General features: G+C 41.7%; 1 protein-coding gene across 1 annotated transcript in view; it reads left to right on the top strand.

Annotated features, from left to right (window-relative positions):
• COLEC12 (collectin subfamily member 12) overlaps nt 1-15157 on the top strand; it is a 157211-nt gene that overhangs the window by 117747 nt on the left and 24307 nt on the right. The window contains exons 3-5 of the mRNA XM_060243915.1: nt 9152-9274; nt 11287-11385; nt 12228-13274. Coding sequence (XP_060099898.1) covers nt 9152-9274; nt 11287-11385; nt 12228-13274 — 1269 coding nt within the window. The remainder of the gene's footprint in view (nt 1-9151; nt 9275-11286; nt 11386-12227; nt 13275-15157) is intronic.

Below are 15157 nucleotides of genomic sequence, written 5' to 3'. Positions count from 1 at the left end.
CTGGAGTGCCCAGCAGACATTCCCCCCCTGCTTTCTGATGACCCTGAAGCGGGGGGAGGGCCTCCAAACTGGGGGATCCCCTGCCACCACCTGGGGATTGGCAACCCTAACTCAGCTGCCTTCTTCCTTAACACCAATCTAGCATGTGTCAGCCTCATCCTTAGTCTCAGTCTTGCTGCAGTTTATTAAATTCAGCAGGGGCAAGTTCCTCTCTACAAAGAGTCACATGTATAGCAGGGGAAAGGAAAGGCTCTACATGTGTGGAGATAATGTTCACTTGTGACAAAAAAAGTAGAGGGAGTCCAAGTGGAAGGTAAGGAAAGAGGCAGGGCTGCTCATTGGATTTTTATGCTGTCTGTTGATCACTCAGGAGCACAACAAAGGCCTTCACCCTAGCCAGTGAACTAATATGCTGCTACTTGGTCTGGGTGGATGTGATTGGCTTGATCTAGGTTAACTGGACTGTCACTGCAATTGCTTAACTACTCAAGGAGCAGCTCTTTTCTTCTTCAGCAAAACATCTTATTCTCTGGTTAGGAGGGGAGAAGACATGTGCATGGCATTTGCTGTTCTATAAAGCTGGGCGATCTTCCTGGTTGCTAATCTTATTCTGTAAACTCATCCCTCTGTAGCAATTTGTATTGGCTTAGTAAACTAAGTCAATGCATTAAATGCATATTTGCAGAGTAGAGACTTGTGTATGAAAGCATGATCAGAGAGAATATATAGTCTGTCTTTCCTTTTCTTTATTTTGCTGGTAAGTTGTGTAGACTGGGTCCCATCTGCCAACCCCAATTAGCACCAGCCACCACTGGCCATGAGTCTCCAAAAACATCACTGTAAATGGGCAGAAGTAGTAAAACTGTTAGCAGTAAAACTGCTTATCTGCAATCCAAAAAGAATATGCAGATGGGACCCCCCACATGAGAACAAAGTCCCCAGTCAATGGAATATGATACTAGAAAAACAAATCCTACAGAGGTTGGTAACAGGAGGATGTCTGTTTAGCTTGTTTTTTGGCTCCCAGAGAAAGGGGGTCCCCAAAACATGTGTGCCAGCTGGATCCCTTTGTACTGAGCGCCAGCCTGTTTAGCCAGATGTCTTCCCAACAGAGACAGAGAAAAAATAGAGCTCTTATTAAAATAAGTCAGGAAACAGAAAAGTGTGTCAAGTGAAAGGAGGCCCATTGTGTCCCATCTGATATTTATTAAATGTTGTTTAAGTCAGCAATAAGAAATGTGCAACATTCGGAAGTGACCCTGCCTCTCTGGTATGCGCCACTAGTGACAAAAGTCTGAGGGCAGCTCAGCATTAAAGCCATGTGCTCAGATTGCATAATGGAATGCGCAAACCATGGAACAATAACAACACATGAAAATCTGATGCAAACAAGGCTCAGCTCTGCATGACTTAACACATGACCTCCTCTCAGAACAATGTATGGCGGCCTTAGTAAGCTACTAAAGATATGTCAGAAAGCTCTCATGAATTAAATGATTCACTGCGTGCACACATACACACAGCTTTTCTCAAAACAATTGTGGACTGCAGTGCTGCACCAGTTGTGCATGCTTAAGTCCCTTGATTTTAATAGGACTTTTAATAGGATATTAACATAATAAATAGGATTTGGGATTGAAATAAACATGCCCCAAAGTTAAAAAAAATATCTACTTTGTGTCAAGCTACAGATTTAGTAGGTTTGCAAGGGTGCCTTCATGCACAAGAATGATTCAGATTTTTTCCAAATGAAACTTTCAAGGGCACTAGTTATATTTATTGAGAGTATTCTGCCTATGTCTTTGCCACAAATGGGGTTTCTGTATCAAAAGCTGAGTCCTGGGACATCAGTGATCCTGAGAATGGGGTGGGTGGGTTCTGGAACAGGAAAAATCCAGGTAGAATCAGCAATTGAAATGAAGCAGTCATTGAAATAGTAAGCCCTTTCACAGAGATTTTTGCAGAAGAACCCTAAAGAGCAGACCTTCCTGCATACCCAATCCTTTTTTAAAAACCCAGTCCTGGCCAACATCTTCAGTACTATTGCTGCCCTAGATGCTGCCTCATCTTCTCAGAGAATTAACATCCAAAGGATGCAGACCTCCACCTCCCCACGTTACCTCAAAAGGATTTGATGAATGGTCAATAGTTTATTCAAAGAAAGCAACCACAAGTTTAGATATAGCTTGTCCATCTGATGTAGTCAAAAGCAACTAGAAGTTAATTAGCTAATTATTAATTTTCTCATGTCTAAATTACTAGTCTTTGGGACCGTCTCCTCTGGTATGTCCCTGGGAGAGTGATAAACTCTGCTGAGAGCAATCTACTGGTGATCCTTGTTCCCCGAGATATCTGACTGCCCTTGACCAGGGCCAGGGCCTGGTCAGGATCTCTGCAGGGCCTGTAACACAGAGTTGTTCTGCCAGGCTTTTGGTTGAGGATGGTGTGGTGGGGAGAGCAAAATTCTCCAGCCTTGGCCTTTTTTCTTTTTTCTCTTTCTGTATGTTGGGTTTTTATGGGCTTCCACCAGAATGACTGCCCATTTGTCAGTTTCAAAGTAGTCTTGTCAGTTTCAAGAGCTCCCCCCCCATTCCTTTGTCTTCCTCCTGTTGGGTTCCCTTCTTACTTCATTGCACAAAACCTGCAAAATCCCTCCCTCTTGGAGTGTGATCCTGTGCTAGACATCAGTCCTGTTGAGCTGACATTGCCACAATGGCACTGGATTCTGCTGGGCTTGTAAATATGCCCACCACCACCTTCAGTTTTGACTACAGAGATTCTCTAGCTTGACCTTAGTCTTGTTGGGTTTGCACTTCCACAGTGGCACTGGTTCTGCTGGGCACTTTGCTGTGGTTCTGTTGGGCTTGAAAAAAAATGCCCCCCTTCAGCTTGTACTGCAGGGATTCTCTGGTTTGGATTGGCAGTATTGCCACACATGCACAGGGTTGGGGGTTGCTTGCATTACCACAGTGGCACTGGATTCTGCTGGGCCATAGTACATTGCATTGGTTCTGCTGGGCTTGCAAAGCCCCCCCACCTTGCTTGGAGTATGATTCTGTGCTTCACATCAGTCCTGTTGAGCTGGCATTGCCATAGTGGCTCTGGGTTCAACTGAGAGGATATACTAAAATGAATGACAGGATTGTCCATTGGAAATAGAGCTTGAAGGAGCACAGGAGATAATCGGAGCTTTGCAAGAATGCCCCCACCTTCAGTTTCTACTGAGAGATTCTATGGTTTTACCATAGTCTATTGGAAACAATGGAGGATGGGGAAAACTTCTTTAGGGGGCTGTAATTCGGACCTCATACATCTAAACCTCATAGAGCAGGGATGGCCAACGGTAGCTCTCCAGATGTTTTTTGTCTACAACTCCCATCAGCCCCAGCCATTGGCCATGCTGGTTGGGGCTGATGGGAGTTGTAGGCAAAAAACTTCTGGAGAGCTACTGTTGACCACCCCTGTCATAGAGGACATAGAGGAGAGTCAGCCAGAGATTATATGTGAGTTTCGTGTCTCTAGAGTGTTGGGGGGGAGCATTCTACCACATCATGAACCTCATGAAATGAACCAGTTTGTGTGGCCCCTAAAAGTTCATGACAATTTGTAGTTCATGAACCAGGCAGACCATGAACCATAACCTAACCACATTTTTACAATTCATGCCCATCCCTAACCATAGCTTCTTTAGAGAACTTGCACTGATACAGCTAAATAAGCACTAATATTACCAAAGTGTATTTTCTAACTACTTTTTCCTCTTCTTGACCCCAGTAAACAAAACATTACAAAACTCCCTTTTCATTAGCAGGGTACTCAAGTTAACCAAGAAGTTCCCATTACTAGATAAGGAAGTGTCCATAATTTAGTGGCTGACTGTGGCATATTTGCTCAAGAGTTATAGTTTTAAGCTTTCTGGTATCTGGAAAATGATTAGGAAATATGTTTTGTGGTTAGATAGACTGTTTTAAATAATAATTTCTTCTTTTGCTGTGCCTGCAGCTCCTTTGCTTTCTGAATTACCAGTAAAGCTGACACAAAAGGGGGGGAATTAAGATTCAAAATACTACTTAAAATTAAGATTCAAAGTACTGCTATGCCAGGTTACTAATGCTAATTTGGTAGATAATGTTCATAATTACTGTTAAATCACAACTGATTCACAGCAATCCCAACAAGAACATAAGAACATAAGAGAAGCCATGTTGGATCAGGCCAACGGCCATGTTGGATCAGGCCAACGGCCCATCAAGTCCAACACTCTGTGTCACACAGTGGCAAAAAATGTTATATACACACATACACTGTGGCTAATAGCCACTGATGGACCTGTGCTCCATATTTTTATCTAAACCCCTCTTGAAGGTGGCTATACTTGTGGCCGCCACCACCTCCTGTGGCAGTGAATTCCACGTGTTAATCACCCTTTGGGTGAAGAAGTACTTCCTTTTATCCGTCTTAACCTGTCTGCTCAGCAACAAGGGGTTTTCAAGGAATATGAGAGGAGAGACAGTTTACCATTGCCTTCCTTTGCAGAGTCTTCCTCTGTGGTCTCTCATCTAAGTAACAACAGAAGTATAGTGTCCAAGTCACACAAAGTGATGGTATCACTTTGCTCTGGTTAGACCTCACTTAGAGTATTGTGTTCAGTTTTGGACACCACAATTTAAGAAAGATATAGACAAGCTGGAATGTGTCCAGAGGAAGGCAACAAAGATGGTGAAGGGTCTGAAGACCAAGTCCTATGAGGAAAAGTTGAAGGAACATGGTATGTTTAGCCTGGAGAAGAGATGACTGAGAGGTGATATGATCACCATCTTCAAGTACTTGACAGGCTGTCTTATAGAGGATGGTGCAGAGTTGTTTTCTGTTGCCCCAGAAGGGTGGACCAGAACCAATGACTTGGAAATTAAATCAAGAGTCTTTGGATAAATATCAGGAAGAACTTCCAGACAGAATGGTTCCTCAGTGGAACAGGCTTCCTCGGGAGGTGGTGGGCTCTTCTTCTTTGGAGGTTGTTAAAGAGAGTTTAGATGACCATCTGCCAGCTGTGCAAAACCAGGACCCAACTCACATCTGCATCTAGTTTGGTATGATTCAATGTACAACCTGAACACAGTTCTGAAAATCCAGTGAAGGAATATACAGAAGGACTGGCTAGTACTATGGATGAAAGTTTAAATATGTTTTTTTTCCCCAGAGCATATGACTTGTACAAAGCACTCACACCTGTATTCATAAACCCATTTGTCAAAAAGTTAATCAGAGTTTATGGAACCAGTGCCCAAGGGGCGGGGAAACAGCAAGGCAAACCCACAATGCATGCAAGAAAAAAACCAATGTCTAGCTGGAGTAAAAATGGCTATAACAAACATGGCCATTACAGCAGACAGAGCCGATGAACACCAGGGATCTCAGGATGCAGGATTTCACATTGGTGCAGGCCACTGCATGGTTTTCCTTGCCTCTTGACAGCCCCCAAGCTGGGTATGTCCCCTGCAAGCCCTCACCTCAAAATCCCTTAAGGGGGTCCCCAAACATGGGGAAAATGGGCATATAGGCCATATTTACCCCATTAATGGATCTGGCTCCATGCTGATACCACCAAAACACAGTTGTGGCAAATAGAGAAAGAGTTAATATGATGATGAATTGTTCAAAACAGGCAAACATATAATACCTATAACATTGTGATAACAGAAGAAGTTGGTAGGGAAAGCCATGAGGCTAACTGAGAATAACCTGGCTTGGTGAACCAGACGTCTCCCTTGTCATGGTCTGCCAGCCAGGCCCCAGCCCCTGGCCACATCAGGTTGTTCCTGATTGGTCAGAAGAAGGGAGCAAAGAGAGCTTGCACAGCTGCAGTGGACTCACTGACTGTTGCCCAGCCATGCCACCATCCCCTGGTAGCCTGGTCACTGCTGCAATGTCTTTCCCCCCATTCCTGCAAATGAGCCTCCAGTGCGACCAGGGCCCTTGCCTCAGCTGAGCAGCCATGTTAGTCAGTAGTAGTAGAAAAAGAGCTAGACTGCTGTTCTTTTGAGGGGTTATAGAGTGTTTGGAGCCCGTCCCTGTGGCATCGGTCCCATCGTTGTGGGGCCCAGGGGGCCGGCGCAGCGGCATGCTGAAGCAGCCTGTCGGTCACTTCCGGGTTCCTGTCCTGCATCTCGACCTGTGTTATTAGTGACAGGCTGCTTCGGCATGCCACTGCGCCGGCCCCCTGGGCCCCACAACGATGGGACCGATGCCACAGGGACGGGCTCCAAACACTCTATAACCCCTCAAAAGAACAGCAGTCTAGCTCTCTTCCCCCGAGCCCTGCTGCCATAAGCCTCAAGGGGGCTCATTTTGCGGCATCTCCCGGCGGGAGGGTGGCACCCGCACGGGACACATATCAAATGAAAGAGGGGGCGCAGGGCTATCAGAAACAGCCGGTGGAGGGAGTCGGGAGACCACCTCACTGGGGGATCCACACCCCGAAAGTGATGAAGGTGGCGCAGATAGAGCCAACAGAGCAAACAGGACAAAATAAATAGGCTGCATTATGCAGCACAGTCTCACTGGAATCTCACTGGCTTCTCAGCGTGGAACCCGTTCTCTCTAGCCTTCTCACTTTGAAAAAAGTAAAAAAAGAGTTTTATTTAACTTTATTTCCCCCTTTCCCTCTCTATAAATAATCTTGGTGTTTCCGGCGGTGATATTTGGGGGATTTTTGGGGACGTCACAGGAAGTGCTGTGAAGTCACTTCCTGTTTCCGGCAGTGGCATTTGGGGGAAATGATGTCATTTGGGGGAAATGATGTCACAGGAAGTGATGTCACTTCCTGCTTGCGGCAGGCGGCGCGGGGAAATGATGTCACAGGAAGTGATGTCACTTCCTGTTTCCGGCAGGTGGCGCGGGGGAATGATGTCACTTCCTGTTTCCGGTGGTGGCGTGACATCACCGGAAGTGCCGTCACCGGAAGTGACGTCACTTCCTGTTTCCGTTGGCGCGCGCACGCAGAGCGCGCACACACCCCTACCTTCCCCCCCCCCCAAAAGGTGTCCCTGGCTGGCCTTCAGACATTATGGCCACCCTAGTTAGAGCTGCTCAACAGTCAAAAACAAGGGGGGAGCGGGATATTTACCAAGGAATATGCCTTGAATTTGTCTCACACTCTTGCTAAAGTAATTTAAATTTAAGAAAAGCACTGGAAATGGTTGCAACTGGAGAGTTGAACTTTACTTATTTGAACTTCTGTTATCAGTCTTTAATAAAAGTAGTTGATGCTGCCTCTGATGTCTCTGAAAAACAACCATTCACAAGGCAGAGGAGAATAAGACCAGCCAGAGGCTAATCCTTATGGGAAGTATAATTTACTCCTAAAGAGTTTTGAATAAATTTTCACCAGCTCATTACTTTGATGCAAGCAGTACATTAATCTTAAAGTGCTCAGAGGTTACTCCAATTATAGGGTAAAAGCTGAAGGAAGTTCATTATTCAGAGAAAGATATAGCTGCATTAATCCTTGTTTTATATATCTTCAGTGGAATAGTACTAAGAATTAATGCAGCACAGTTTCACGTCTCTGTATTGATACTGCTGTTCTGTATTTTTTTCCAGTTTAAATTTTATTGAATTTTTTAAAAACTTAACTGGCATAGCGAACATAACAGACATAAGGGGTTTCATGCCAAGCATTACAAACAATTAGTGTGTGAGATCAACATATGTATCCATAAACCAACATTCAAACAAAGTTACAAAAGAAGTTATATATTAATATATTGATAACTCCACCTTTATCAAATTTACATTTTAGATTTCCTGAATAGTTAATGAAAAGCTAATGATCCTTAATCCAATATTAGTGTTTAAAATACTGATAAGGGATAGAATAAACACATTTATGTAAGCAACCATACATTATAATCTGATCAATTTGGTAGAACATAGTTGGATTTAAGATAACCAATAACTGGATCCCAATAGTATTGCATATAGTTAGTTGTCAATAATAAAGAGTCTCCTAAAAGGAATACATTTTGAGTAATTTGAGACATAATGAAAGTTTCCCAAATTCTATCGTACCATGTTTCAAGTGTAAGTTTAGCTGAATCTTTCCAGCAGGAGGCAATGGTATGTCTGGCTTGTTCTGTATTTTGTATGTTCTACATACAAAATAAAATCTGTTTTTATAATTGAGGTTTTGGGGACCTCTTCTGGGCTTCTAGTCCTCAAAGTGGACAATGCCTGGACTCAGGATGCCACCTGGCATTCACTTACCCTATTATGAGAGCATTATAGGCTTGAAAGAAACACACAGAAGGCTTGATGAAAACAACTAAGAAGCGGGTCAGTTTCAGTGGTATGTGTGTGGACTGGTTGTTGCCTTGTTTTCCTTTTCTCCAGATCTTTCAATATTACATTAACAAAGTTACTAGAGAGCTTGGTCCTGGAGAAGTGTAGCGGTTACAGCACAGATTTTTTGTTTGACTAATTCAGACTTAAAATATGGAACAGAAAGGCTATTAACTTTTGACAGCAACAGAACCCAAACTCTACCTAATGTCAAAATTCCTGAAGTCCATAACAGACTCCCTACCTAACCAGCAGACCTCCTAACCCCTCTCCCACCAAAGTTTAGCAATCTCAATCCTGTCAACTGGTCAACTGTTAAACTGATGATGGTTGTTTATATCCCTTTGATGTTATGATTCCATTTCCTTAGTTCTTCTCTGGACCAGTTTTTCAAGTTTTAAAAAATTGTCTGTGGTTTTCTGTAAAATGAGACTGAATATTTAATTTAATGAATGTATGTGTGGTTCTTCAACAAAAAAAGGGAGGGAAGAGGGACCTTCCTGTAGTTTGGACCAAGACAATAGACAGAATCAGCATTGTACACTGCAACTTTTGTGATTTTCTGGGAGGGAGGGTACAATTGTACACATCCACAGTAGTATGGATCATGTGTCAACTTTGTTTCCAATGGTGATTATGTAATTAATGTCTTTTTCCAACCTTCAGATTAATACATGGTATGGCACCTTGATTCCTGTTAGCTTGTGCTGAGTTGCAATCTTTCATTTGCAGAATTGTGTGTAACAAGAATTAAAACAGAAAAAAACCTGACAAATTTCTACTAGGTCTAAAGTTTTGTGCTCTTTTTCAGGTATTCAGGAAGGGACACAATGCACCAAGTGTAAAAGTAACTGGGCCCTGAAGTTTTCCATCATACTCTTGTATATATTGTGTGCCTTGTTGACAATAACGGTAGCTATTCTGGGATACAAAGGTAAGTTCCACATTTGTCATATTATCTCTTTGTCAAACTATGTATGGGAATAATACAAAAACACAGCCAGTTAAATATTATATTAACACATGTAAAAGCTGAAACAAGTCAGCCTACCCCCAACTTTTAAGTATTAAATTCTAGCCACAGCTTTAATTCTCATCCTCGAGTGAGTTTTCCTAGCAGATAACCCCACCCCTGCTTCTTACATTACACACTAAAGACAACAGTGTTTGAAATTTAAAGGTACAGCAATAATGCAAACGCACAGCAAGTTAAATACGAAAGAACAGAAACAAGTAGGCTTACCCCTAACTTCTAAGCATTTAATTCTAGCCACAGCTTCATTTCTCATCCTAGAGTGGGTTCTCCTGGCAGATAAATCCCTGCTTCCTGTTCTGCACACTAGAAACAACAGTGTTTGAAATTTAATGGTACTCTTGACTGGACTGTTAAATTTGTACAATACTAAATTATTGTAACTCCCACTGTTTATCTACTTGTAAGAAAATATTATTGATATATAAGTACAGATTCAAAGTATGAGGTTATTTCATTTTCAACAAATAATAATTAACTGTCCCTCCCCAAATGTGCCTCCCAATCAGCTGTTCTTGATATTTTCTTGTTTCCCAGTTATGTTTCTTCCGTTAACTCTTTCTTGGTTTGCCTTCCTGCTGCCAAATCGTGTTAGTTTGTTTGCACATCATTACTAATATCTGCTCTGTCTGTATCACTCTTGTTGCAAAATATTGGTGCTTTAAATCACAATTCAGCATGTCATTTACAGAACAGTACTAAACACAATCACACCCTCCTGGGCCCACTGACTTCAATTTACCTAGAATGGTGTAACTGCTTAAGATTGTACTGTTTAATTCATTGGGCTGTATTTTCCATTCTGTTCATCTAAGTGTGGAGCCTTCCTCCAGGGGAAGGGCACTCTCTCCAGAAGAAACCCTTCTTGTCCCAGAGCACAAGTAACACACAACAGAGACAGGTTCTCTCTGCTAGGAAAGAATAGCTGAACAGAGGAATAGAACAGGATGCAGGTTAGTGAAAAGAATGAGCTAAAATATGCCTAATGCTGTCCTGAATTGTAGCTTTATACTCTTGTCACACCCTTGGCCACCTTCCTGGCTTTCCATTATCAAACCTTCATAATGAATTTGTGCAGTTTTCTCCACTGTCTTTCAGTTTCACTGATCCTGTGTTCTTCATGCATAGATGTTCTTCTTGTCCTACTTCTTTTCTTAATCAAAGTCATTTGACTCCATGCAACGTATTCTTGCTTTCCAGTCTCTTTCTTGACATCATCTCATAAGCTTGATGTCCAAACAGTTCAGACTAGTCTTCAAATTCCTCACATATGTGGGAGTGTACACAGACCTGCGGCATTCACAGTCTTCATTATTTATGACAGTATTAGAGAGAGTTCTGCACATGCTTCTTCATTGCATTAGCAAAGTGCCCTTCAACCTCCCCTGTAAATCCAGCACTGCCTGCATAAAATACTGAGATCACCACAAACTCTATAGCATTACGGTCCCTCTCCTGTTATAAGCTCACATAACAATTGCAGCATTTGGAGATAGTGACAAGCCCCATAGTTGAAGTCAGCCTTGCCTGTAGTATATGGACATTCAGTTTTCTATAAATCCCATAAATATGTGACAGGTAGTTGATTTGGCAACCTGTTTCAAAGCTATTTTCTTCAGGCAAGGGATTATATTCAAGGGATCAATGAAGATCAACTTACAAATTTTTATATTTAGTCTCAAATGGGACACAAAGTCCACAAATTTTCAGTAGGCAACATGCTCAAGAAGGCTCAAGGCCTTCTTGAGCATGGTGTCTTCATGCTCTTCATTGATCCTTTGAATATAATCCTCTACCTCCACAGTGGGCGCACTTTACAGAGAAGCCAAGCACCACATACATCACCAATCAGATTCTAGGCTGTAACAGTTCATCAAATTAATTTGCTAACATATTGTCTTTATTCATTCTAGTTGTAGAAAAAATGGATAATGCTGCTGGTGGCATGAACACATCACACAGCATATACAATGAGAAACTTTCAAAAGTGGAAAGTCGCCTGAAGAACTTGGGTAATCCATATGCTTTTAAAAGCACTAACATGATAATTGCTTCTTTAGTTTATTGTTTGATCTGATTCTTCAACAGTTAACCAATACTTAAATTCCACTGGCATTTCCCTCTTTTTTTAAGGAAAGATGTGCTGGTGCATCTGTTTCCATTAGGGAAAAAACTTGTGGTTAATCCTGTATCAGCATGCCAACTTGTCCCATATGTCACTAGCTAGTAGGTAGTCTGAATTTCTGAGGTACTGTCTAACTGGCTACAGGCTGAGCACAGTACATATAGTATATACATGCCTAATGGCTGACAGCTTTGGATAGCAGGGCTGAGGAAAACCTGTGTCTAAGACCTTAAAGAGTGGCTCGTAGTCAAAATAACCAATTCTGACTAGGTGGCCAGTGCTCTGGTTCAGTGCTAAGTAATTACATATGTTTCATTAATCCACAAACAATTTGAAACTCTTGTACATTTTTTTTAAGTAGGTAGCTATGTTGGGCCATAGTAAAGCCCAAGAAAAAGCCAGGTAATACCTTTTATTAAGACTAATCCTGTATTGTTTTGGTTTGGTCTTAATAGATATTCTGGTTCTTGTGAAAGCAGTAGTACTTAGTCAAGCCTTTCTTTGGGTTGTACCTTTTGTTTCATACTGAAAAGATCTAACATGTTATATTAATATGCACAGATGATTCACACCATAATGCCAATAAAACAGTCATACTGCTTCACAGGAATTAAAAACATATGGCCATGTGCCAGACAACTTCTAGCATGTCTCACCAGTTAAATGATGAGATTGCCTAAGAGTTCCTACTATAAACAGTAACCAAAACTTCTTCACCCTATTTTTCAGGTAATGAAACAGATGAGAAAGCCCAGAACATCAATACAGAACTTTCAAACTTCAAAGCTGATATCCTAGCCCTGCATCAGCAACTTCATGAAATTTCAGAGAAAACAGCAAAGAACAAAGATACACTGGAAAAGTTACAGGAGTCTGGAAGTGTGTTAGACAACAGGCAGACCCAAATGAAGGGTGTTCTGGATAGCAACTCCTTCATGATCCTCAATGTCAACAAAACTCTCCAGGTCTACAATGGCTATATAAATGAGCTCCAGCAAGACAAGAATAACATTCAGACAAATTTGCAAAGCCAAATACATTCACATAGTGTTGTCATCATGAATCTAAACAACTTGAACCAGACCCAAGTTCAGCAAAGAGATCTTATCAGTGCTTTGCAGAGATCTGTGGATGATACAAGTCAAGCTATCCAAAGAATCAAAAGTGACTTTCAAAATCTTCAGCAGGTTGCCCTCCAAGCACGGAAGGACACTGACTGGCTTAAAGAGAAAGTACAGAATTTGCAGATGTTAGCAGCCAACAACTCAGCCTTGGCCAAAGCTAATAACGATACACTTGAGGATATGAGCAGTCAGCTCAGCTCATTTAGTGGGCAGATGGACAACATCACTACTATTGCACAAGCTAATGATCAAACTTTGAAGGATCTCCAGGAGCGCCATAAAAAGTATGAAAATGGAACAGCTGCCAAGTTTAACCAGCAAGAAGAGCGATTTCAGAACTTTGAGACGGATATAGTCAACATCATTAGCAATATTAGTTATACTGCCCATCATTTGAGGACATTAACTAGCAACCTCAATGAGGTCAGGACAACATGCACAGAAACTCTTAGTAAACACACAGATGAGCTGACTTTTATGAACAACACATTAACAGATATTCGCCTGGATGCTACTAGCCTCAAGATGCAACAGGATGTGATGAGGACAAGATTAGATACAGAAGTATCCAATTTATCAATAATAATGGAAGAAATGAAGCTGGTGGATTCCAAGCATGGCCAGCTTATTAAAAATTTCACCATCCTGCAAGGTAAGAAATGTCTTTGATAATGCTTTGGACATGGGCTTTGGGTACTGCCAGGAGCTATTCAGGGTGATTTGCTAGTTTGTTTCATCCTACAAAATAAAATACAGAATTTAAAGAGGGGAAACCCCCTAAAACTACAATGTGGCTACTAAGCGTTCCTCCATTTAGTTATTTATTTGTTTATTTTAAAAAATTCTATTGTCTTTCCACCCAATTCAGGGTCCCCCGTATTAAAACAACATTTCATACAACAAAATAGTGCAGACATTTAAAAGGCATTTAAAATACAAATATATATATAAAATTAAAACCATTTAATAAAACCTAATATAAATACATGAGAAATATAAACACATTAAAACACACAAACAGGCAGGAGAGCTAATAAGCGAGATAACAGCAAACCAAAACAAAAATGTTTTCACTCAGTGGTAGAAAGCAACAATAGAGAAAGACAGATGAATCTTGGGGAAGGAATTTTGGTGACACAACCAAGAAGGCCCTTTCTTGGGTCACCACCTATGTTGCCTCAGATGGCAGGGGCAACTGAAGCAGGCCTCTGAAGATATTCATATAGGAGTATGCAGTCCTTTAGGTATGGTGGCTCCATGTCATATACAAATACAGAGAAAAGCGGAGAAGAAATAGGTAAAGTTCAGTATTTGGAGCAATAATGTATTTGTATAAGCAAGTATATAAAGTTAACAACCACAGTGAAAGGGAACACTAGAAGTTTGAATGTGTGAGTGAAAGGGCAAAAATAAGAACTTAAGAGAAGTCATGTTGGATCAGGCCAATGGCCCATCTAGTCCAACACTCTGGGTCACACAGTGGCCAAAAATTTTTTATATTTTTTTTATTTTTCTCTAACTTCCTCTTGAAGCTGGCTATGCTTGTAGCTGCTACCACCTCCTGTGGCAGTGAATTCCATGTGTTAATCACCCTTTAGGTGAAGAAGTACCTCCTTTTATCCATTCTAACCCAAATGCTCAGCAATTTCATGGAATGCCCACGAGTTCTTGTATTGTAAGAAAGAGAGAAATGTACTTCTTTCTATACCTTCTCCATCCCATGCATAATCTTGTAAACCTCTATCATGTCATCCCACAGTTGACGTTTCCCCAATCTAAAGAGCCCCAAGCATTTTAACCTTTCTTCATAGGGAAAGTGTTCCAAACCTTTAATCATTCTAGTTGCCCTTTTCTGGACTTTTTCCAATGCTATAATATCCGGTGCGGTGACCAGAATTGCACACAGTATTCCAAATGAGACCGCACCATCAATTTATACAGGGGCATTATGATACTGGCTGATTTGTTTTCAATTTCCTTCCTAATAATTCCCAGCATGGCGTTGGCCTTTTTTATTGCAATCGCACACTGTCTTGACATTTTCAGTGAGTTATCTACCACGACCCCAAGATCTCTCTCGAGGTCAGTCTCTGCCAGTTCACACCCCATCAACTTGTATTTGTGGCTGGGATTCTTGGCCCCAATGTGCATTACTTTGCACTTGGCCACATTGAATCTCATCTGCCACAATGATGCCCACTCACCCAGCCTCAACAGATCCCTTTGGAGTTCCTCACAATCCTCTCTGGTTCTCACCACCCTGAACAATTTAGTGATCTGCAAACTTGGCCACTTCACTGCTTACTCTCAACTCCAAATCATTTATGAACAAGTTAAAGAGCATGGGACCCAGTGCTGAGCCCTGCGGCACTCCACTGCTTACCGTCTTCCACTGCGAAGACTGCCCATTTATACTCACTCTCTGCTTCCTATTAATTAGCCAGTTTTTGATCCACAAGAGGACGTGTCCTTTTACTCCATGACTCTCCAGCTTACTAAGGAGCCTTTGATGAGGAACTTTATCAAAAGCTTTCT

Source organism: Heteronotia binoei, chromosome 7 (genome assembly GCF_032191835.1).
Source record: "Heteronotia binoei isolate CCM8104 ecotype False Entrance Well chromosome 7, APGP_CSIRO_Hbin_v1, whole genome shotgun sequence".
In the NCBI taxonomy this organism is placed as follows: Eukaryota; Metazoa; Chordata; class Lepidosauria; order Squamata; family Gekkonidae; genus Heteronotia; species Heteronotia binoei.
This window is presented reverse-complemented; position numbering and strand designations above follow the sequence as displayed.